At 45.5% G+C, this 22,731-nt stretch overlaps 2 protein-coding genes across 2 annotated transcripts in view; one reads left to right on the top strand and one right to left on the bottom strand.

The window, feature by feature from the left end:
- LOC146191482 (uncharacterized) overlaps positions 1-14,667 on the bottom strand; it is a 47,265-nt gene extending 32,598 nt beyond the window's left edge. The window contains exons 1-3 of the mRNA XM_084600336.1: positions 14,515-14,667; positions 13,044-13,103; positions 1,438-1,492 (exon numbers count right to left, since the gene is read on the bottom strand). Of these exons, the coding sequence (XP_084456462.1) occupies positions 1,438-1,492; positions 13,044-13,103; positions 14,515-14,667 (268 nt within the window). The remainder of the gene's footprint in view (positions 1-1,437; positions 1,493-13,043; positions 13,104-14,514) is intronic.
- The window catches only part of LOC146191483 (uncharacterized), an 83,609-nt gene continuing 75,543 nt past the window's right edge, over positions 14,666-22,731 (top strand). Inside the window, exons 1-2 of the mRNA XM_084600337.1 lie at positions 14,666-14,745; positions 15,903-16,027. Of these exons, the coding sequence (XP_084456463.1) occupies positions 14,666-14,745; positions 15,903-16,027 (205 nt within the window). The remainder of the gene's footprint in view (positions 14,746-15,902; positions 16,028-22,731) is intronic.

Here is a 22,731-nt window from a genome sequence, read left to right on the forward strand (position 1 = left end):
ATTTTGGCTGCTTGTGCTGAAGTTTGCGTGACACAGATTTCGCCTTAGAACAGCGCAACGTGCACATTCATTTTCTGCTTCGTCAATGTTTTGGTATAGAAAAACGTTAAGGATAAAAAAGTCAAGGATGCAGAAATGACGAGGCAATGCTAGAGTTGTCATCTTATTTTGTGTTCCCCATGTTTCGGTTATGTTCATCATCATCAGCCTGATTACTTCCATTGCGGAAAAAAGGCCGCTCACGTAACTCTAATTACAGAGTCAAGCGCTAGCTGCAGCCATTTTCTCTCTGCAAACTTCCTGATTTCCATCTAACTTTCTGGCACCCCCTCTTTTGCTTACTCTTTATTGGAATACACTCTGTCACGCTTAACGGCCGTGGATTATCATGCCTTCACACAACATGCCTTGCCCATACGCATTTCTTCTTGATTGCAACTACGACTTCACTACTACTGTTTGTTTCTTGACCGACTCTGCTTGCATCCTGTCTCATAACTTTACTCCTACCATTTCATTTCCTAGCTCGCTGCGTTGTCCTCAGGTTCAGTGGAACCTCTTTCTTTAGTCTGCATGCTTCTGCCTCTTGGATTAGTATGGGTGAGGTGCAGCTGTTATGCACGATGCTCTTGAGGAATAACTAGTTAACTGCCAGCCATGAAGCGGCACTGCTCGCCAAATGCCTTCCACCCATTTTTTTATTCTTCTAGTTATGTTACTTTTGGGGTCTGGATCGGCAGACTTTAGTTTTCAGCACAGAATTTATACCGACCCTTCAGAGTTGTCTTTCTAAGTGACTGACCGTTCTTATCAGTTTATCCCCTGAGATATTTGGCAGGACGATGTCATCAGCGAATAGCAGATTACTAAGCTAGTCTCCACCAACTCTTACCCCTGCTTTCACCACCGAGGCTTCTCTACTTCATCCGTAAACATGCGGTGATTAGCGCTTGAACAACTGGATACGCGTCACCCAACTAAAGAACAACCCATGCTCAGCCGTTTTCGATGATGAGCTCTCTGAAAGTCTCCGTATGCCTTAATAGGCAGCGTTGGCTGAGCTTTACATGCCAAACTTGCCAACTACCAGGCTATTACTTCTGCAGTGGATCACTTCGTCGGCTGCGGGAAGTATTCAGCGCATAGGTGCCAACAAACCAGGGATTAGAATCACGGTGCATTTCGCATGACATCCTGATCGCCATAATGACGGCCGATTTATAGCTTCCGCAGTGCACGTTTGGCATGTGCGCAGCTTTTCACCGACCCCCTCGGTTCCAACAAGGTGGTCGCCTTGACGAAAGTGCGCATTACCATGCCATTGGTAATGCAAGGCATCAGCCTTCCAAGGCCTGCATTTGTTGAACGACCACTTCCATGGGCGACCCTTCGTTACCACAACGTATTAGATAGCATGCGGTGGCATCCAGGACTCACCGAGCAGCGCGACGGCGATCACCGCCAGAGTCCGCAGGGCGACGGCCATGTCCTTCTGCGAAACGGAAGGCGCGTTTTCTTGTAGCACACCAAGGAAACAGAAAAATGAACAAAATGAGAAAGCGTAGGAGGTAAGCCCGCTTTCCAGGAGCGCCGATGCTCGGGTAGACAGGCGTGCGTTTTCGTGATGTCGCTCGGCAGCTACACGCCGCCGATAATAATGTCACAGAGGCAGGCACACAGCTTCCCTCTCTCCCTCCTGGGACCCTAATCAATGAACAGGGCCTGTGAGAGCGCACAAGCGCGCGCTGAGCGGCACCGAATTTGAATGACACTTGTGCACGCCGGGCTGCTGCCAGGTGCGCTGAGGCCGCCGCCCGCTCCGCGCCACGCTGCTTCTGCAGGCCGGTCGCTGTGCGCGCGCTGCGTACACTTCCCACTCGGGTCCCTTGCGGACAGCGGTGGGCATGCAAGCGCTGTCGTGCGACAGATCTACGACACTCCCCGCGTCGCCCGTTACCCTCTCCGTGAGCCGCGGTTTTGTACGTAGGCGTCGTGAAAGAAAATCCCCGCTTCCCTTCTCCTTTGAGCCTCATTTTCTCGCTTCTGCTGCTCCTCCTTTTATTTTAGCTTTAGGCGCGCATTTTAGTTTTTGCTTTCGCATTTCCCCTGTCAAGCTTTTGCTCCGGCTTGCCCGCGAACACCATTTGTTCGCGCTTCTGGGGAAAGCATGTGGCATCTGTTGGCAATGCAATTAAACGGGCCAGGTTTGCTCGTCGCGTCGGATCTTTGGGCGCGCTTAGCCTTTTCTTTCCCCCAGGCACGAATGCTCTTTCTCTCCCTTGCACTCTCTCTCTTTCTCTCTCTCTCTACCACTTCGTTTCCCTCACCGTTTCGCTCTGGTTTGTCGGTACGTTTAGAGAACACGGCGCACCTGAACGGAAAAAGAGCGGAACTCGGTCAATGAGGCTTCCACGGGCTCAGAGACTTCTTCTCGGGAGCTGTGCGTTTCGGACGCACTTTCTGGCGAGCTGTAGGATTTAAGTATTGCTTCGACTAAGTTTCTGATTGTCGTTCTTTTGTAAAAAATGCGACGGTGCGAGTAACTGCTAGCTCTACATTTTTTCTTGTTTTCATTCGCGGGCACTCGGCAGTCTTTCATTTGCATATAAATGTAACGGTTGGAATTCACTTGTGCTCATTCATAAATAAGCACTCTTCTGCGGGGAAAAATGTGTTCACATTTTTGTTGCGTCTGCGAGAACTGAGTGCTCTAGTTTAGCCTCGAGGAATTATAGGAGGAGACGAAAGCTCCTCACAATCTCCAGACTATCTCTCCGCCTCTTACAAAAGCGGCTGACGGTTGGAACTGTTCGCGAGGACGTTACAGAATCGCTGGCCATATCTTGGTAGGTGGTCTAAAGGTGCGCCCTATTGTAATGTAAAATAAGCAGTGCTAGTAAAACGCCCTTTTCGGGTTCAACACTCATTCCCGAAAATGTCATCACCCGCATTCTTTGCTGAAATTACTGGGATCATGAGTGTAAAACCCCGTGAATATTGTTTTGTGCGTCGTTCAGAAGAGACGGAAGACATTGCATTGAAGCAGAAAGAGCTGCCCTAAATTTCATCCCCCTGTATATATAAAAAGAAATACACTTTCACAATATGTTGTGAAGGCTCTTTTTTCGCTCTTACCGCACACGTTCCGGTTTGAAACCGGTTGAATTTTCAAGACGCACTTCTGAACTTATGAAAGCCTCAACTGTCGGACAAATAGCCGCATATTAAGTTAGTTTTACAGCAGACCTGCGCATAAAATATTTTGCCCTTCTTCACAATTAAGTTTTTCGACTTTAAGTAAACGTCTTAAGGAATCAGACAGAAACCCAACTCGCACAGCTATGCATGTTTGTAGTAAGTGGCCTTGTATAATACTAAAATAGTTGGAAAATATTCAGACAAGACACACCAGGTAGAAATATGGAACCATATTGGAAGAAACACACTAATGTAGCTTTGTGCCCGCTAGGAGTGACACGAAGTGCCTTCTCGTCCTTATTCTTCTTACGCCGCTAAAAAAATCTCTAGAGCAAAAATGCGGATTCTAGAGGTTTGAGCATACAGTAGAGATTACCGATACAGTCCATTCATGGAACAAGATATTAGCCAAATTGCACTTAGCTGACATTAAACGATCACATGATTATCACAGGCGTCAATTTCTATGGCTGAAATGACTGAGTTTCGGTATAAAAGGTTGTCTCTACAAGCCGCATACTTGCGTTTCTTGAAATTGTGGTGTCACGTCACAGCTTGGGCCTGTAACGGCGCCTACTGCAAGTTGTCTCGCGCTAGAATACTCATGCACGATGTACGTCTACGATAACCGCGAATTCACGCGCCGTATCGCTGGAAGTCCTTCCTCACCTGCGTTAAAGGGAAGTGCAGTCGTTTACTGCCCGCAGGAGACTGTTATGAACGATTGCATCGAGTGAAGTTAGCTCCTACATTGCAGCGATCTGTGTTGTCGAAGCTCTCGGCTGAATGGACTGATGGGGGAGGGGATATCACGTGACGAGCCATTCCACAGGTTTAAGCTCGCGAGGGAGTCCATACGCTATGCGTGCCCCGTAATCCGCCATTGCAGTGGTCGCTCCCACACTCTCTGCCGGTGGGGTAAAGGGGCGGGGGGAAGGGTAGCTAGTCGGAGCGTCCTCTCTTGTTCTTAGCGCGAGTCACAACTCACCTGTGCTCGCCCGCGACTGCTACGTCCCGATTTTGGCAGGCTCGGCGCCGCGCTCTGATTGTGTGAGCGTTTACCCCGTCTGACGACGCCGAGGGTGCTGCGAGGCCGTTTTTATGGCCATTCGTGACGAGACGCGCAAACGGTTGGAAAGGGGGGAGCTCGCTCCTTCTCGCGACAGCTGCAGAGGAAGGCCGCGGGTCTTTTGCGCCCGGGCTCGCGGGGGCACGCTGCGGGCACGCGGTTTGCTGCCCGTGTCTGTGCGTATGTGCGCCTGTACGTGCGGGCAAGGCAGGGTGAGAGAGGACCGGGGCTGGACGATTAAGAAGAATCCAAGGGAAAAAAAAAAAAAGGCAGCGTAGACAGCGGGGAGAGTCCGGCGGCTGTGCCAGTGGCGGTAGCATTTAAGGGCCTCGAGGTCTTGAAGGGGTGGCAAGTGCTAGCTTGACGACCTGGCCGCGGCTCTAATGAGTCTCGCCGGAACACGATTCGCCCGTAACCGCGGCCGCGGCTCTTTGAAGCGGCGCTTCCAGGCTACGCCGTGAGTGGATGTTTGTCTATTTTTCTCTCGCCTCACGGGCGCTGCTGGCCTTTTGGCGTCGCCCAAAGTCAGGGGGCCGGATTTACGGCGAGATGAGCGGGGAATTGCTTTTCCGGAGCAGCATGCGAGAGGAGGGGGCGTGTACTTGCGATCACCTGTCGATGCGTAGAGTTACTTCGAAAGCCAGACCATCGCTTTAATGGCGAGTTGTTCCTCTAACCGCGGCCGCGGCTGAAAAGGACAGCCTTACTGGCTGGGAGACATGCGCCTGGATGGCGAACGCGGACAGTGACGCCGGTGGCTCTCAAGCTTTCCGCGTTGCTAGACAGGTAACGCTTAGGTGTAGATCTTCCGCCAATTAACCTGGGCGTAAAGGTGCAATGGCTGAAGAGGAATTGACATCGCGGCTAGGAAAACAGGATCTTGAGCGCAAGTGTAGACACGTCCACAGCCACGCATACCGAACGTGCAGAGAAACGAAATAAGACTGGGAAATTATTTATATAAGTTATCAGCAATAACTGGCAACCCAAAAAAGTCAGTTTTTGGAAGAGAATATTTCATGATGAACGAGGAAAAGGAAATGTAGTAGCCTTTGGTAGCCATCGCTGAACTCACAGTATACTAAGTTCGAACTTGTCGAACCTTTTAATGAATGTAACTGACCATTTATAATACAAGAGCGGACAAAAATACAAACAAATAAACAAAAAAGTGTCATTGTCGCACTTCATCGCTACGCAACATTGTACGGGGCTCCTCGCGGCATATGACTGCAGCATGAATTGGACTAAATGTCTTTGTTCATGCTATGTATCTTTATCGGTTAACAAGTTGCGCAGACAGACAGACAGACAGACAGACAGACAGACAGACAGACAGACAGACAGACAGACAGACAGACAGACAGACAGACAGACAGACAGACAGACAGACAGACAGACAGACAGACAGACAGACAGACAGAGGGACGTACGGACGGACGGACGGATAGATAGATAGATAGATAGATAGATAGATAGATAGATAGATAGATAGATAGATAGATAGATAGATAGATAGATAGATAGATAGATAGATATATAGATAGATAGATAGATAGATAGATAGATAGATAGATAGATAGATAGATAGATAGATAGATAGATAGATAGATAGATAGATAGATAGATAGATAGATAGATAGATAGATAGATAGATAGATAGATAGATAGATAGACGGACGCACGGACGGTGGACGGTCGGATGGATTAACGGGATGGATAGGATGGATGGGATGGATAGATGAATGGATGGATGGATGGATGGATGGATGGATAGGTGGATGGATGGATAGATAGATAGATAGATAGATAGATAGATAGATAGATAGATAGATAGATAGATAGATAGACAGACAGACAGACAGACAGACAGACAGACAGACAGACAGACAGACAGACAGACAGACAGACAGACAGACAGACAGACAGACTGTCTGTCTGTCTGTCTGTCTGTCTATCTATCTATAGATAGATAGATAGATAGATAGACGTTTTGATATATGGGGCTGATGAGTTTCACCGCTTGCGTTCCTTTAGCACACACCTGTGTAAGCGGAATCATGATTCTTGACTTAGTCTTTAGAGAGGAGTGCCTTGAATCGTACATCTGAGTCCTGACGATACGTGCGCAAGAGTTGTGATAAATGTGGTTAGCCTACCATCTTAGTTGACTCTCACGGATCTGAAATTCAGGATGTTTCCGATAGTTTCGCCCAGCACTTTTCCGCTGTCACACAAAACTCCACCATGTGATTCCGCTTGCCTTCCATCTGGTGCGCGTAATTCCGTTCTGTTTGGCGAGAACTCGATAAATGTGAGTCTAGGGAACAAGGTAGCAGAATTTCAAAAACCAAAAATAAATTTTTCTATATTTATTGTGTAGTTTAAAACTCCTATTCTATGCTATCATAGTCCAGTCTTTCTTTTACGCACGCGTGTAATATTCATTCCGATATCGGCCTTTTTCGAAACCTAAGCGGCAACCAACCCCGTCCCCCTTTCACACCTGCTTGAGATATGTGCTTCTCTTAAGCTGCAAAAGTTTTCTTTTTCAGCGCCTGTTTCGTTTACGTTGTCACTCACCTGGCAACAGTGAAAAACTACCTAGCGTATTTTGTTTAGCTAAATAAATATTTTGACGCAGCCGGATTACTCGCGACTTGCGGTTTCTCTCTCGTGCTACGGCGTGTTTTTTATTTAGCGACATTTTTTATTTATTTTGAAGCTGGATATTTAGCGCACTTGTAATGACGAAAACAAAGGAGTGAATTAGAAGAAAACGCTTCCACGGCAATCGGCATAAATTGATCAGCAATGACACCAAATCACCGCAACACAATCCAGCGGCGGACGCCGCGGTCACCGCGCGCGTCTCCATCAAAGCTTTCACGCTCGGCGGTACGAAGACCATAAAGGTAATATTTTGGCCGTGACAATGGCCTGATTGACATTAACTAACTCTCGTGTGCCGCCGCAAAAAGCTGTTCGTCTAAAGTATGTGGTGAGGATTTGTGCCTCGTTGAAGACGCTGCCCTATAGGGAGTTGCTTGCACGTTCTCCCAGCAATGTGTAAAGTGGTTCTCAGCGCACCGTTTCTAGACATCCAAACAAAAAATATCGAGCAACATGGCTCTAGCTGACATTTGAGGTCATTCGGAAATTTCTTCAGGTTGGTTCAAAATCCCCTGTTTATGCGAAGCTGACTGACGACGACTATGCTTCCTGCCGAGGGCTACACGACCGGTCGCTAAAGAGGTCCGGAGGGCAAGGCAGCCAGCACAGAAAGGAAGTAATTATAATGGAGGTGACTAACAGGATGGTGGCTAATTAAAAAAATTTGTTAGCATGCCACTATAGACTGCTATACTGTAATAAGTCGCTTTCTATAACTTCAAAGGCAATTATCTCAAAACACAAAATTTTGCTGCATTTGACCCATTTTTTTCAGAAACTGCAGGGGCCAGGAGGGTACAAGTTTGGAACTATTTAGTTAACATCCCAGAAAATTTAACTAGTATCATCAACATTCATGGGTGAAATTTTGACTTAAACGCTACTTACTGCAGATTTTGGCGTTAAAATTTAGTAGCCCTAGTAAAAAATGGAAACGAAAAATTCAACGCTCAGAAAATAATAATCTTAGTTCAGTATCACTATTTCAGATTGCTTATTAAAATGGCGACGAGCATCTGGAAGGCGTTATCATAATGTGCCCGATCTTATCGGTGTCGCTCATGGTAGGGTTTACGCGCTTGCAGAGGTCGACGACATCTTCAATGAAACTGGTGTAGTTTTCGCCGGTTTATTGTGCCTGACTTTGCAAGCATTGCTCGGCGCGAAGCTTACGTATAGCGGGACAGCCAAAAACTTCGGTCAGACTGGTCTTGAGAGCCGTCCAGGTAGAGATGTCACTCTCATGGTTGTGAAACCATAGGTTGGCGACTTCGCTCAAATAAAGACGTTTGTGAGCTTCACGGTGTCGTCCCACGTGCTGTACGCACTTACGCGTTCATACGGTGCCAACCAGTCTTGTACATTCGTGTCATCGGTGCCGCTGAAGATGGCTGAGTCACGATGACGCGCTGAGCTAGGACAGATGACAGGCGATGGGGTTGGAGGTTGGTTGGCGGTCTCAGGCATCGTGGAAGTGGTAGGCGACGCTCGGCTGCGAAGCTCCAGGTTGAGGGGATTGCTGTCACCTCCACCACTTGTAATACAAGGCCTTGCACAGGGCGCTACGCCGTGAACAGTCAAAGGAACGTTCGGCGATCAGTCGTAGAGCTTATGTCAGCACACGCACGAGCGTCGGAGCGCGCGTCGTCGTCGTTGTCTTTCCTGACCGTCAGGCGTTGACCATGGTTGTCGTCATTCTCTTCAGCATTAGGCGCTAAACATATCAGAGCCGAATACCTGTTTTACAATACTAATATGAATCCTCTAACCCCAGCAGATCACGAGACAAAGGGTCACTAGGATGGGCAAAATGAATGAAAAAAATAGGGCCTACCCTGTCCCCTTATTAAGCGTCTGAAATCGTTGTTGTCCTCTAGACCGGACGACATTCCAGCCGCCATAATAAAAGACTTCAGTTGTATCCCCTTACTCGTTTTTAGCGACAATTTTTATTAACTGTTTGAAATCTTAAGCCTTTGCAAGCTTGTGAAAATGGCACGTGTTTTTAATATCGCGAAATGAGGAAACAAATATGACGTTTCCAATTATCGTCCTATTTCGCTTTGTGCGTGACCTCTAAGGTTTTCGAATTAGCCTTGCACAACGTACCTTCCTTCAATCTGAAACATGCCTTCCTACCCAATCAGTATGGCTTCATATCGAGTCGTTCTACTTCAACGAACCTAGACAGGCTTATGGCGTATACCTCTGCTGCAGACCTTAGGGGTCAAGGTGATGCTTTATACAGTGACTTTAGTGAAGCTTTGGACATTGTTAGTCACTCATTACCTCTCGAAAAGCTTCTGCTCTTCTGCTCTACTGTACTGAAGTCTCATTCGTAGCCCTCCTAACCTACTACATAGCTATCCCTTTGATCGCTCTTGCTTTGTTAGTATCAATGGACAGACCTCACCCATTTATACTGCAACCGCTGCAGTTCCTAAAGATTTTGTATTGGGACTACTTCTTTTCTCTGTCTTTTTTAATGACACTTCCTCCATGATCAAGAACCTCTCGTTTATTCTTTTTGGTTATGGTAAAAAATATTCAAGGTAATAATTTTTTCAAGATCGCTTGTTATTGCAATCGGACATATCTGCTTTCTCTAATTGGTGCTCGAAGAATGGGCTTACTCTCAATTCTGCCAAAACTAAGTTTGTAACTTTTACTCGTACAACGCACAGCATTCTCTACCCTTATTCTGTGAAGTATATGCTGTCGGCCAGGGTTGATGAAATTAAGGACCTCGGGGTACTTTTAGACCACATCCAACGCTTCTCCTCTGATACTAAACGCATTGCTCGGCGGACCATGCGCACACTCCATTTCATCTGTAGGCTTCCGAGAGAGTTCTGTGCCCCACTCTCTTTCTTAAAGCTACACTTTTTGATACTCTTGCCGGTTTTGCAGTATGCGTCTGTTGTTTGGGATTACACCTGCAAATCGAACTGCGACAAAGTCGATATAGTACAGCAAATGTTTTTATGTATATTTCAATACCGTTCTTCTCGCACAACTGCCTGCTCTCGCTCCACACAGAGCAGTCCACTGCCTCTTCCTCCTCTTAACTTCCGTCCTCTCAAGGCAGGTTAATTTTCTTGTACAAAATTCTTCATGTCCACAGTATGTGCCCTCAGCTGCTATATAGTTCATTCTGCGGCGAGTTCCGTGAAGGAGAATGATGAAATTCAGAGCTTTTCAGTTTTCTCCGTTTTTGTATTTCGACGCCCTTCTGGACAGAGTCGAACGGTTGTTGAACTTTTTTTGTCATCAAATTATTCTCCTGCACTTGCTCTATTCGTTTATATTGGATGTTCGTAGCGTTGTATTCAGAACACTTCTTTTTATCACATACAAATTTCACTTTGAAACCTAATGTATTAACTTCACTAGTGCTTTTTCTCTTGCTTAAGTTTGGCTGTCTCATTTATTGATTCTAAATGTTTTTATTAATATCCAACCTTTGCAACTGTGTCTTTGTATCGGGTATTACCGCGTTCAATGATTATAATTATTTGTTGTAATATTTATTGCATTGTACTTGGAGTGGTTGGTTACTGTCAGTATATATCTGCATTATTGTAGACAAGGACGTTTACTTGTTAGTTTTCTTTTGATTATTGTTTGTGACGTGTTCTGAAAGACATATTCCTCATCGAATTCGTTGTATACGAGAATCGTTTCAATATAAATTTCGTTTTTTTTTGTTATTTCTTTTTTGTGTTATTTCTTTTTTGTGTTTTCTTTTACCCTCGTGTGAAGTTTGTATGTGCATATTTTATTCTTATTTGTTCTGCAGTGCCATGACCCCATGGTTGTTCCTGCGCACGTTCCATCAGTCCTTTTCCCACTATGGCTGCACTTCGGTCGATAGGCGATGGAAACGTTCGTCGCGCCCATCAGGTAAGATACGCCTGTGAGACGGATAAGCAATATAAATGTCTATTTTAAAAAGTGTTGTGACATACTACAAGTCTTTTGGCGTCCATGTTTGTGCTTTATAATATAAGTCCTTTAAGAAATTTTTCGCCATAGCGATTTATCAAACTAGCATCAAACCTGTGGTATGATGGTCAAGTGCACTTTTATACGTAAAGTAATCATGCAAGAAACTAAAAAGAAGAGTTTTATACCTTTGTTGCTGTTCATCGCCCAGCAAAAGATATGACCAACGGAATCTATTGCGGCTGCAGTGATATAGCCCTGTTCACCAAGAGAATTGTTTGGCATGAAAGAACCGAAGATGCGTTCACATCCTGGTCACACATTGTGAGCGCGAACATACCGAATGATTTGGTAGTTCCTTTGCGAATAAGAGGAGCAAGAAAACACTAGATCACCAGGCCCAGCATCACGGTCAGACTTCCGCACCGTACATCGAGGCAATACTTAAACTCTGCAAAATAACCTTATCTCGTACTCCCGACGAGGAAAAAGTGCGCCCCTTCTTCAAATAGTTTACTGAGTGCACTTGTACTTTTCAGATAGCAATGACAGCCTGAACTCGGTCGCCGATGCCGTACGGCACCGTCGAAAATATGATAACTTGAAGATGCCACGAAATACACCAAAGTTCAGTTTCTTCTTATTCTCGCCTCAGTGCATAAGGCACATACCAGATGTGGGGGATTGGCCAGAGTTCAGAGCATGTGTAAGAATTGAATACATGGTGCCGACTTTAACTGTTCCATATATTACTTATTAATTACAAATTAGTATTGCCAAAATAATTAAGAAAATGAAATGATAGGAATAGTAACCAATAAAAGAAGAACATCAAAAAGTGAAAAAAAAAAAATTGTATCACCGAGACAGATAAGCGCTAACAAATCTCAGTTTCTTCTTCTTCTTCTTCTACCTTGATAGTTGGCACATACCCAGGAAGGGGGATTGGCCAGAGTTCAGTGTGGACTGCCAAATGTCCTACAGATACTGAATGAATATATTAAACTAATTATGAACTAGACAAAAACCTAAGGTTTAAGATCCTAGAATGTAATGCAAGGAAAAAATACGGAGCGAAAATTTGAAATTGTAAATTTGGAATACAATTAGCAAGGGAATCTGTACGTACCTGTGATGTAGTTATGTAAACACTGACAAATTTGAGGCAACGCAAATCCATTTGCACTCGCACCGAAGGAGAGTAGAAATGGGATCGACAACGTGCAACGGGTAAATTTAGAAATTCCAATAGCACAATTGAGATTTATAAATCCCAATTGTGCTATTGGAATTTCTAAATGTACCTTTCGCTTATGTGAAATTCTTCGGCAAGCGAGAAGCAAAGGTTCAATATTTTCAATCTCACCGCAAGCCTCACAAAGGTTTGTGGGACTGAACCCGCTTCTACATAAAAATAGATTTAGATTCTTCTTCACACCTCTGTACATGTGTCAGCAGTGACAACAGTCGTTGTCTTTGACACTGCGTCGTTGTCTTCGCGGTTCCGGGGTTGTTACAGTATAACAGTACCCTTATCCTGAAAACACACATTAATCTGGCGGTTGAATGGACTACTTCTTCTCAGCGGCCATTCGCCATTCATTCCACAAAGAAGACAAAGACAACGTAGTATCGCCGCGCTTTTGCTGGGGGCGCCGCACCACCGTCAGCGCGTGGCGGCAGCGCAGCGTCGATTAAGAACGTCGGGACCCGAGCCCGCGCCGCTGACGCCATCGGTACACGGCGAAGACACCGCGTCCACGCCACTAGACCCCAAAATTGGGCACGGGATCGTCGACGAGCGCGCTTTAAAGCAGCAAGTGGCACCGGTGCTGTGAGCGGCAAGCACTGCAGCCTTACAGGTATGTACGTGTGCTTGGCTACATCATGTAGACGCAGTTATTTGCCATGTTTCCACGAAAAGCAGGTTCATAACGACCGCACGAGCGCTGGAGACGAAGAGGCTGAACCTTTTAGTCAGTGACCTCAGCGTAAGGTCCTCTAGGCACAATTATTCGCCTCATTGTCGAGCAGGCCAGCTTCACATCAATGGATTCTATATTCCCGGTAGCCACACATTTTAAGGTCCTCCAGGCGCCATGCTTTCTGTATTCATTCAGAAGACGTGTGCGTCGCTCAGACGAGGAGCGGCACTTACATTCACATTGCTGATCACGTGTTCAAGTTCGTCATCACGTGCTTGAGCTTGATAAGTGTCCTGTTAGTAAACCACGAGTATGTGTACATGTGCCACTCCCGCACCTAGTAGATGCACATGGATATCCAGAGGCTGCTGTGACTACAGCCATTGTACCTCGATTAAGCGCAAAGTGATCTCAGATACTATTTGCTCAGTACGAGTTTGATTAGTGATGAGTTGAACAAAAAATGTCCTTCCTCATCCTTGAATACGTTTTGATCTTCTGGGAACCATAACGGGCTTCATGATTGTAATGCGAAACAAAACATGATGCTTGGTTAATTCTCGAAAAATTCCTATATGTCGAATCCCACCGTTCCCTAGACGGACTAAATTTTAATTTCTTTAACAAGATTAACCTGCCCCCTTTTGCATTTTCAACTCTAAGTATTCCTTTTGGCACTTCTTGGAAGTCCAATTCTTCTAAATTGAACAGTGTCTGAGAAGCCGAGCGGAACTCAGACGACGTCTTGAAGTCCACGGAGCCGCCCTTGAGGCGGACATTAGAGTCAACTTCTGGTAAATGTCAACAGCAGAATTTAGAGGATTATTTCGGCTCGCGGAAGCAATGGCTAGTGCGCCGACAACTTTGTTGATTTGATTTCTGGTATCCCTTTCAGAATTAACAGCCTCGACCCCTTTGAATCCATTACTCTTTAAAGCTGAAATCGCCCACTACGTTACTCTAGGCTGCATGGAAGATTGCTGCTGCTTAATCACAGAAACTTGCCCTGGACATTTGGTAGCTAGCTGAATACTCGTAGCTTTTGTGTGCATTTAGTCCATGCATTTATAAATGCGCGTGCGCTTAGTAATTTCCATTTTCTGTATGAACACATGCAACAATACATAGCTACGCAATACTTCACTAGAAAAGGAGAGGAAGCCGATATTTATTCAAGAAATACTAAACATTCCCTGAATGCGAAGGTGCTTTAGAGCACGACATGGAAAAATTGCTAAAAACGACGGTTACGTCTCCAAAACGTTCAGGTTTAGGTTTCTCAGGTTTAACGTTCTAAAGCAACGTCGGCTATCAGGGAAGTCATAGTGCAGGGCGCGGTAAATTCTAACCACGCTGGTTTCTTTCACGTGCATTGATATCGCAAACTACACGAGCAGCTTTCGTTCCGCCACTATCGAAACCCGGCAACCACGGCCGTAATCGAATCAGCGTCCTCGGAATCAGCGATTGGTTTCTCGAACCGCTGAATTCCTGCGGCGAGCATGGATAGGTATACACGAGTTCGGCCACATCATATCGCCATATCACATCATATCCCACATCACATCGTGACATCACACATCATATCGCGACGTCATCAGCCTTCTGATTAATCATTAAATTTCTTGACGTGACCAGGTTTTGTGATCATGCTTAGTTTAATGCCATCGCGTTAAAACCCGATATGGAATACAGCACGCTAACGTTGGCGCTGACGCTTGTGTGACGCAGGAAAGGGTTTCTTCGCGTCGGCTCCAGTCCGATGCCAGGCGAGTGACCGGCAGCCGCAGGTTTAGCAGTGCGCGGGGCATGCAACTCTGGTGAGCGATCACGTCGACCGACCCGTGCAGCCGCCATGGTGACCTCTGGCCGAAGACACCCGGAGGGGGCCTCAGAGTCCTTCAGGCCGTCGCTCGAAAGTTCGGACCCCGAGAGGTCTGCTGCCACTGCATGCTGGGTTGAAGCCACCCATTTTCCTTGTACAGATGTCAACGCAATGGCACAAAGGCGGAAGCAGCGGGTGATACTTATTGCGGTTTTATTTCCATTATACATATGTTTTTATGGCAGAAGTGGAAGGGGGGGGGGGGGGCAGGAGGGAACGGTAAACTATCTACAATACCACAAAAACAAAAGGAAGCAAAAATAAAACGAGCGTGAACCGCGATAAAAACAAGTAATTCTGGCACACAATCAAAACTTGAACGCATCAGTGCCCTGAAAGGAACACATGCGGAGAAAGGCACCATGATTTTTTTACGGAAATGACGCCTGCCAGTCGTATACTCCGCTTGATTGCCCGCGACCCACACCCCAAGAAAAGAAAGAAAAGAAATCGCGAGTGACCTGTGCATGAAACAGGGTGTGCTTCACTTTCAAAAGTTATCACCCGCAAAAAATATTTGCTGCTTGGCATATGCGATGAGTTGACTGAGTGTAATTAAGCTTGTAAAAAGTCTTAGTTGTAGGAGTGAGAGCCAACTAACTGCTTGTTCGGTGTCTCTGAACCTTATGAGTAAAGCGTGTAGTTTAGAACTACAAATCTTACCCCCCCCCCCCCCCTTTCCCTTCAGTTTGTTTTGTAAACAATAATACCAGTTTCTCAAGCATGCTGGTATCTGTGGTGTGTGGATTCGAAATTAATGAGATATATTCTATATTCAATCGAACGGAAGCTGTATAGACAAAACGCTTACTAAATTGGAAAGCAGAACGTCAGTGGCGTCTCAAGAGATCATGCGCTTTATTATTCCTCTTTGCTAAAAGTGAGAGGGGGCCATCGTTTTGTCATTCCGTTGACTTCAGCTCAACGGATCACCTCTTGTCGTTGATTTCCAGGCAGGTGTTTACACGCAAGCGCGTCATTACGGCTAAGAAAATGAGAAAGGGAAGAGAGGGATAGATCTTTGATTGACGCGAAAGACCAAGACAACCTTCGCGTGGGTTTGTCACGTGTCAGTGGCGTTTACCCTTGTAATAAATACTCATTCATAGTTTTCTCTCGTTTACCAAGCTTATGTACCCTTATACTCTGATGCCGCTTCACCTTTCTCGCGCATGCGCGGGATGCTGGCGGCTCCTGCTATGTACAGCAGCATCGATTCCTCGGGCAGTGATGAGCGGAAGACCCCGTCAGCGTCGTTCATCGGGGGTCTCGTGGCCTGCGTGATTCTGGTCATCATACTGATCCTAGCCTACAGACACGTCAGCAAGAAGCGTACGTGCGCGCTGCGCTCGCGTCCGCCCCATGAAGCGAAAGCTTGCGGAAGCGTACCGACTGCGCGCGATGTAGGGCACGACGTTTTACTTCCGAAAATGACCTCTAGAATACTTCGACAGCTAGTGGTCAATAAAACACTAAAGCAGTCTTTACGTAATTTGACACAGGTTATACGGGAAAGGGGGTCATATCTAGAGGAACCGTGGTAGTGTTTAATTCTGTTGCCCACGTTATCCTTGGACACAATGAGCAACTGGGCCGATTACCAGTGGTTGATTACTATTGATGACTTCATCGGTTATTTCACATGATAATTACATCATTTCATGCGAACAACATGTGCTCTGTGTGTTGGAAAATCGTGTTATACTGACTGCCAAAAGACGAACGCAATTTCAAACAAACTGATAGACACAAGTCTCTCCAACAGTTTCGTTGAGCCTGCTTCCTTGTTTTCGTAACCAGCCGTGAGTGGTTTTCCTTCACAGTGAACAACAAAGTAGCCCCCCTCTTGAGTGCTAATGATATGATCTCCGTAAAACTAGTTTTTCCCAGTTGACTGAGTTCCAAAGAAACAGTTCCCCGCTTATTTGCTTTGTTATGCTGCTAGTTTAAACGCAATTAATTTATTCGACACATTTTTAACGCATTCAAGGTGAATACTTATGTGGCACGATCTGCTATAGCACATAAATAAAACTACCGCCCTACCGTCTGCTCTGCTGACCGTCGTGGTTAGCTCAGTCGGTAGAGCGACTGCCCCGGAAAGGCGCGGTGGTGCCGGGTTCGATTCCCGGATCAGGACGAATTTTTCTTTAACTACGAAGTTTCTGAGAAAGCTGTATAGCTTTCCTTTGTAGCCGTATGGCTACGCTTGGGTGGATGCAATGAGTAATTACTCAATTATTACAAATCTACTCCACCTTGGGGGATTCCCCTAAATATTTGACCAACACCATTCCCACTTCGAGTTATAGATCAATTCGCTCTCGCCCTACCGTCTGATCTGCTGACCGTCGTGGTTAGCTCAGTCGGTAGAGCGACTGCCCCGGAAAGGCGCGGTGGTGCCGGGTTCGATTCCCGAATCAGGACGAATTTTTCTTTAACTACGAAGTTTCTGAGAAAGCTGTATAGCTTTCCTTTGTAGCCGTATGGCTGCGCTTGGGTGGATGCAATGAGTAATTACTCCCTTATTATATTATTATAAATAAAACTAGTATGACAGGGCTGACTACCATGCTATATTTGAACCTTAATATACGTTGAACTCCAAGAGGATCGCCAATCGTTCATTACATTGATATACAAAAAAAAAAAAAAAATGCCGATAAGGTTATACATAACAGAGAAGCGAGAATAAATTACACCCACGCTACAGTGGTGCTCCGCCCACCGGTGCGCCCTACTGGCAATCTACCGGTCGGGTTTTGGCGCTATTGAACTGACCGGTTCGGTTTGGTTTATGGACTTTAATGTTCTAGAGCGACTCCGGCTACAGAGATGTCACAGTGGAAGGCTCCGGACGATTTTGACAGTCTAATACACGTGCGCCTTGCATTTTGCCCCCCATTGAACCGCGACCACTGATACCGGAATAGAACCCGTGTTTTCCGGCTGTACATTTTCGCCCTAACTACTCAGCCACGTTTCCCGATGCTTAACAAAGTTGTTTATCTAAAATTCACTCTGTGCTCACGAAAAAGAATACTCAGACTGTCATTTGAAGCCTATGGGACGCAATTTAGAAGACTGGTATCAAGAAATTTGAAGCATGCGGACGGAAAATGGTTATATTAAACAGGTGAAAAAAAAAACTGTGGTAATAATCTCTTTCTCAGAAAATACCTAAAAGTTCTAGGTATGGTCGTGTAAAATAGTTTACAAGCCATTCGCTAAGAACAATTCCTGATTCATCGTGTCGCGTTGCTTCACAACATGAATCCAAATATATATTCGTCGAGCTCATACGAACTCCTTGTCACGTGACATTCCGCCAATATTATGGGGGAAAGCGCGAGTGCTCCTCTACTCCTCTAGAACTGGAGGTAGCGATGGAGATTTATCTTGCTGCGCACAGATCGAACAGGGAGAGGAAGCTTCACATAGCTATATAACCATTGCCTAGCTAATTTAGACATTAGCGCCAATTCCTCCAATAAAGGCCGTTGTAAATCTACTGGAGCATCGTATCGTTGTCATGGCAACGCCTGTCTAGCAGAATAAAACATCTCAGAATGGAACTTGAACGCTTTTGGCGAGAACAGAACAGTTATTTTCCCTGCCTCAACCGAAACCTCTCACGCTGCCAAAATACGCAAATATTATTCACGTTGCAAGCATGTTCCCTTCAAGTTACTAGCTATGCTGAATGAAAGAGCACTGAACAAGGTTAGAAGGGGGAAGCCTGTGTTCGTAGGTTGAGCCAACGTTTCGACAAGTGGACTTTTCTTCGTAGACGAAGACAAGTCAACTTGTCGAAACCTTGGCTCAATCTGCGAACTGAGGCTTCCCCCTCTACCTTTGTTCAGTGCTCTTTCATACCGTGTAGCCATCCTCTTCCTCTCGTTCTACCTTGCTATGCTGAAGTAGGTGAAACCGACACTAACTGGAGTTTCCTACCGCGTACTCCGTTCCCCACCCCGTATTTTCCTACCCCAAAATTCCGTTCTCCCTTTCTCTTCTCATGCGTTTCTCACGCCAAGCGCGCTCCTGTCAAAGCTCTGCAGTTCTGTGGTTATCGTGTTGCGAATGGACAAGCTACGGCAGGGGACTCTCTGTGCCAAGGAGGGCAAAAAAGTGTCACTTGGGCGCTAACTGCTACCAGCTGCATAAAACTGCGCGTTTTAATTACACGCTTAACAGGGACTGCAAGCTGCGTCACGACCTCCGTGTGCGCGGGGAATGGCACACACAATTTAGGGCTGCCGACAGGGGCAGCCTTGCGCGCTTGCACAGCTGGCAGGCGAAAGTTAGGTACAAAGCCTGTCTCGTGCGGCAGAGCCGAGACACTCGGATTCGTCCCCTAACCCGCGTAGAAAAAAGGGTGCATGTTTGGGAACACTAGACTTAGCGGCAGATAACAGGTGAGCGAATTCCTAGCGTTTTTATTACATAAACCTTGAGCGCATGGTTCAGCCTTTATTTAGGAACCGTGGTCAATCATTCGATAGGTCTCAGCCAATCTCCCGCAATCCTTTTAAGGGAACTGATTTGGGTGATGGGGCGATGGTTGGACGATACCAACTGTAAAGATGGCACACCGGTGCGTGCTTAGAGATAGTGAACCAGTTGTGCAGCGTCAGTTTATCGGGGTTGATGATTGAAGAATTCGTGGAAGTGAATGGCTTCATACGATATCCTGCATTCTGGGGTCGTATACGTATCCCGCTATCTCGCGCTACAGCTCAGCGCCACCCTGACTCTCAATACAATTTTGCTCGTTTATCGGCAACGCATAGAAAATATAATAAAATCGATCAACTTAAATTTCAATGTCATGCGTGTCCTGTATCCTACCATATTTCTCGCACCGCCATCCTTGCTCTTGCCAGTGTAATATTGTGAGATTTGAAAAGACGCAGGTGGTCAGTCACCTTCCATATAGTGAGCGGTATACGTGCTGCTTCATGGCAGTTCGCGGCAGTCCCGCTCTGGGCTTTCCACGATTCGTTCATAGTCATCGTTGTCCAAATGTCGTGATCGATTACTATGCTGAGCACGGTCCTTGTTGCTTGAAATGTTGTCCAATATTGGGATGCCTTCAATTTCAGAGTGAAGCAGTGCTTGACGTTTTCTGTACGTATTATGTATCGCTGCTTATGTCTTCGTGTAAGAAAGGCCTCCGAATCAGAAAATAATTTCAGCTCCATCAAACTTCAACGCTGCTTAATGCGCGGGCATCTCGGAGTTTTCACCGTGCCTACCCGACCGAGCAGCTTCCAGCATTCGAATGCATCACCTTGGTTAGCTACGAGGCAAACCCGGCGGCAGCATGCATAAGCGACTGCTGATTTAAAATGCATACACGACGAGGGTATTTTTTTCCTGAACGAGCATATGCAAAATGCACATTTCCCTCCCTTCAGCAGCATCCAAAGCAGGGGCTCCTTCCGAGATTCTCACGAGGTGCGGTAACCGCTTTGACTACACCAGCCATAAATGGACAAAAAGGGCCATGCTCTTTGACTGAGACCGCTTCTTGGCAAAGGGCAATTAAACACCTACATTTCGCCCGGAACTTGTTACGACTTCTGGTAAGATCGCGGCGTGAGTGTGAGTCCCGAAACACCACTTTTCGTTCAAGGCAGCAAGAGAGGAGGAGAATGCGTAAGCGAAAACACGCTGTTCTACATTCAAAACACGAAAAAAAGAGTCCAAAGCGTAGAGCGGGCGTAAATCTCGCCTCGTGGCGGCATTTAGACGCCAAAGGCAACGCGTCTTGAAGCGTGCGCCGCCGCCACCAACAAAGCTGCTTCTAATTTACGATATTGCCCCTGTATACTTGGAAACGTTTTCGCGCGTCTGGCGTTACCGTTTGTACGTCTTCTATCGATTCACCGATGGCTGTGCCGAAGAAACTGAAGCCTCTCGTGACTTCCAGTATTCCTTCACGTAAAATAGCGGTCGTATTTCAAGTCAGATGATATTAAAACATCAATTTCGCTTGAAAACAGACGCTTCGAAACGATCTATCTACAACATGCCTGTAACCAGTCTGCCTGAATTGATGTCACCCCATTGAATGTATGCCAAATACAGAGGAGTGCCTGCATGCCTCCAAACGCTTTGCGTTATAATTTTGTCGCTAAACGTTCGTTATCTGACGACGAAATGCGTTTTGACAATTTAGATTTAGCAGTTTTCAAGGGGCTTTGCTTTGAAGGTCAAGTTAGAGATTCTGAAAACTCAGGCTAGCTTCATAGATTTTTAATGTCACCGACGATTAGCTATTTGTAAGTAGCAAGATCTGCCTTTATTGTAGGGGTTGTGAGACAGCAAAAACACTGGCAGGAAGTTCTACAACCAAGCACTGTAGGAAAAGTGCTTAACATTTCATAGCCGGCGTACTAGCAGATTTCAGCGATGTTGACACGAAGGTGGAAACCTGCAAATGTACTTGTACGAAGAATAGGCTACACAAATTTTCCGATATTTGGACACTAACAGCCCGGGTCTGGTAGAAGTAATTGACAACATTGGTGCTCAAAATCTTTTAATAAAGGTACTTGGTATTTTTTTTTTGTTCTTGAGCGAATGAGTCTGAGTATGACTGCGAAGAGGCGTCACGTATGAATTAGAAAATTTTTATGTTTCAGAACTAAAAGACTATAGGGACGACTTTCTTGAGAAATATCTAGGTAAGCAGGTATCGAATAAAACAACAAAAAAGAACCTGAGTGATTGAGCTAAGATGTATAGGAATAATAAGTGGAAGAGCTAGTAAGAATAGGAAGAAAAACTCAGAGTTTATTGACGCAATAAGATATATGTATTTTTTATAGTTATATGTTAAGATAAGTTAAGATATTTTTTTTTTCGTTTCTTCAAAAATTCCTTTATTACCATATATATCGGACAGGTTCGTAGAAGCTTGAGTGGCTGCTGCTGGCTTGTTCTCTCATATTTTCTGCCAACATATCCCAAGGCCATATAAATACTGAGTTCTTTCAGAAATGACAACTACTTTATTATGCTTCTCCTTGAATCAAAGATTAACTGTAGTAGCAATCCGACTACATCCCGCAACAATACAGCCAAGCGTACGAGAACCATACAGATGTTAAGTGGGTAGGCCTGTATAATATCAAATATACCATCGTAAGAAAAAAAAGGAAATAATCTTTTGAGCAGCGTTTGGCCCATCCAAGTAGTTTCATATTACACACATTTCTCCTTTGTTCCGGCTTATCGAGAGCGGCATCTAAAGTAACTTTGCATAAATCACCGAACATGCTTGATACGAATGGACTCTCTTGAGCAGTATGAATGAGATGCCATCTTTGACGAACCTAATGCGCGTAGTTCAGTTAGGACACGGCCAATTACTAGCAGTTTTCGCTCACTACCGTAATCATAAGCGTGCCGTCCTTACTTATGCTAAGTATTTGGTTCCTTTTAAGGTACAATCTCTGACATCAACCTCCCGGACGCATGGACGGCAACCTAGGCTTTTTTTTATTAGACTATGATTGGAGGCTCCACCTATGATAAAGAAAGTTGGAGTCACGTGTTGAAATGTGTGATAACGATATTTATTTATCGTATGAAAATGTCACATTGTACCTAGATTTCTTCTTATTCATGTCAACCACGAAGCTTCGGATCTCTGGATCGCACCTTGAAAAAAAAAAAAAAAGAGAAAAAAACTTCTAATTGGCGGCTTATAAACTGTCTACAGATACATATAGCTTGACCTTCGGGAAGTTCTGCAGCCTCAAGGAAGGGCGCACTAAGCTTTCCACTACATGGCTGTACACAAAATTCTGCGCACTGGACCACTTTGGAAAGCACCGAATACGCCCGTGCGCATGATTCAAACGACGAACAAAAAGGCACAACCAGAAATTTCAGGTTTTCTGGAAAAAAGGTTTTTAACGTGGTTTCAGGAGCATATTTTAACATCACAATAACTACCAGTAAGCTTCCGAACTTCCCTCAGCGGGGTTCTAGTTCTATGATAATAATAATAAAAAAAAAAAGCT

This window comes from Amblyomma maculatum, chromosome 4, assembly GCF_055883805.1.
Source record: "Amblyomma maculatum isolate TAMU_Amacu chromosome 4, ASM5588380v1, whole genome shotgun sequence".
Taxonomy (NCBI): domain Eukaryota; kingdom Metazoa; phylum Arthropoda; class Arachnida; order Ixodida; family Ixodidae; genus Amblyomma; species Amblyomma maculatum.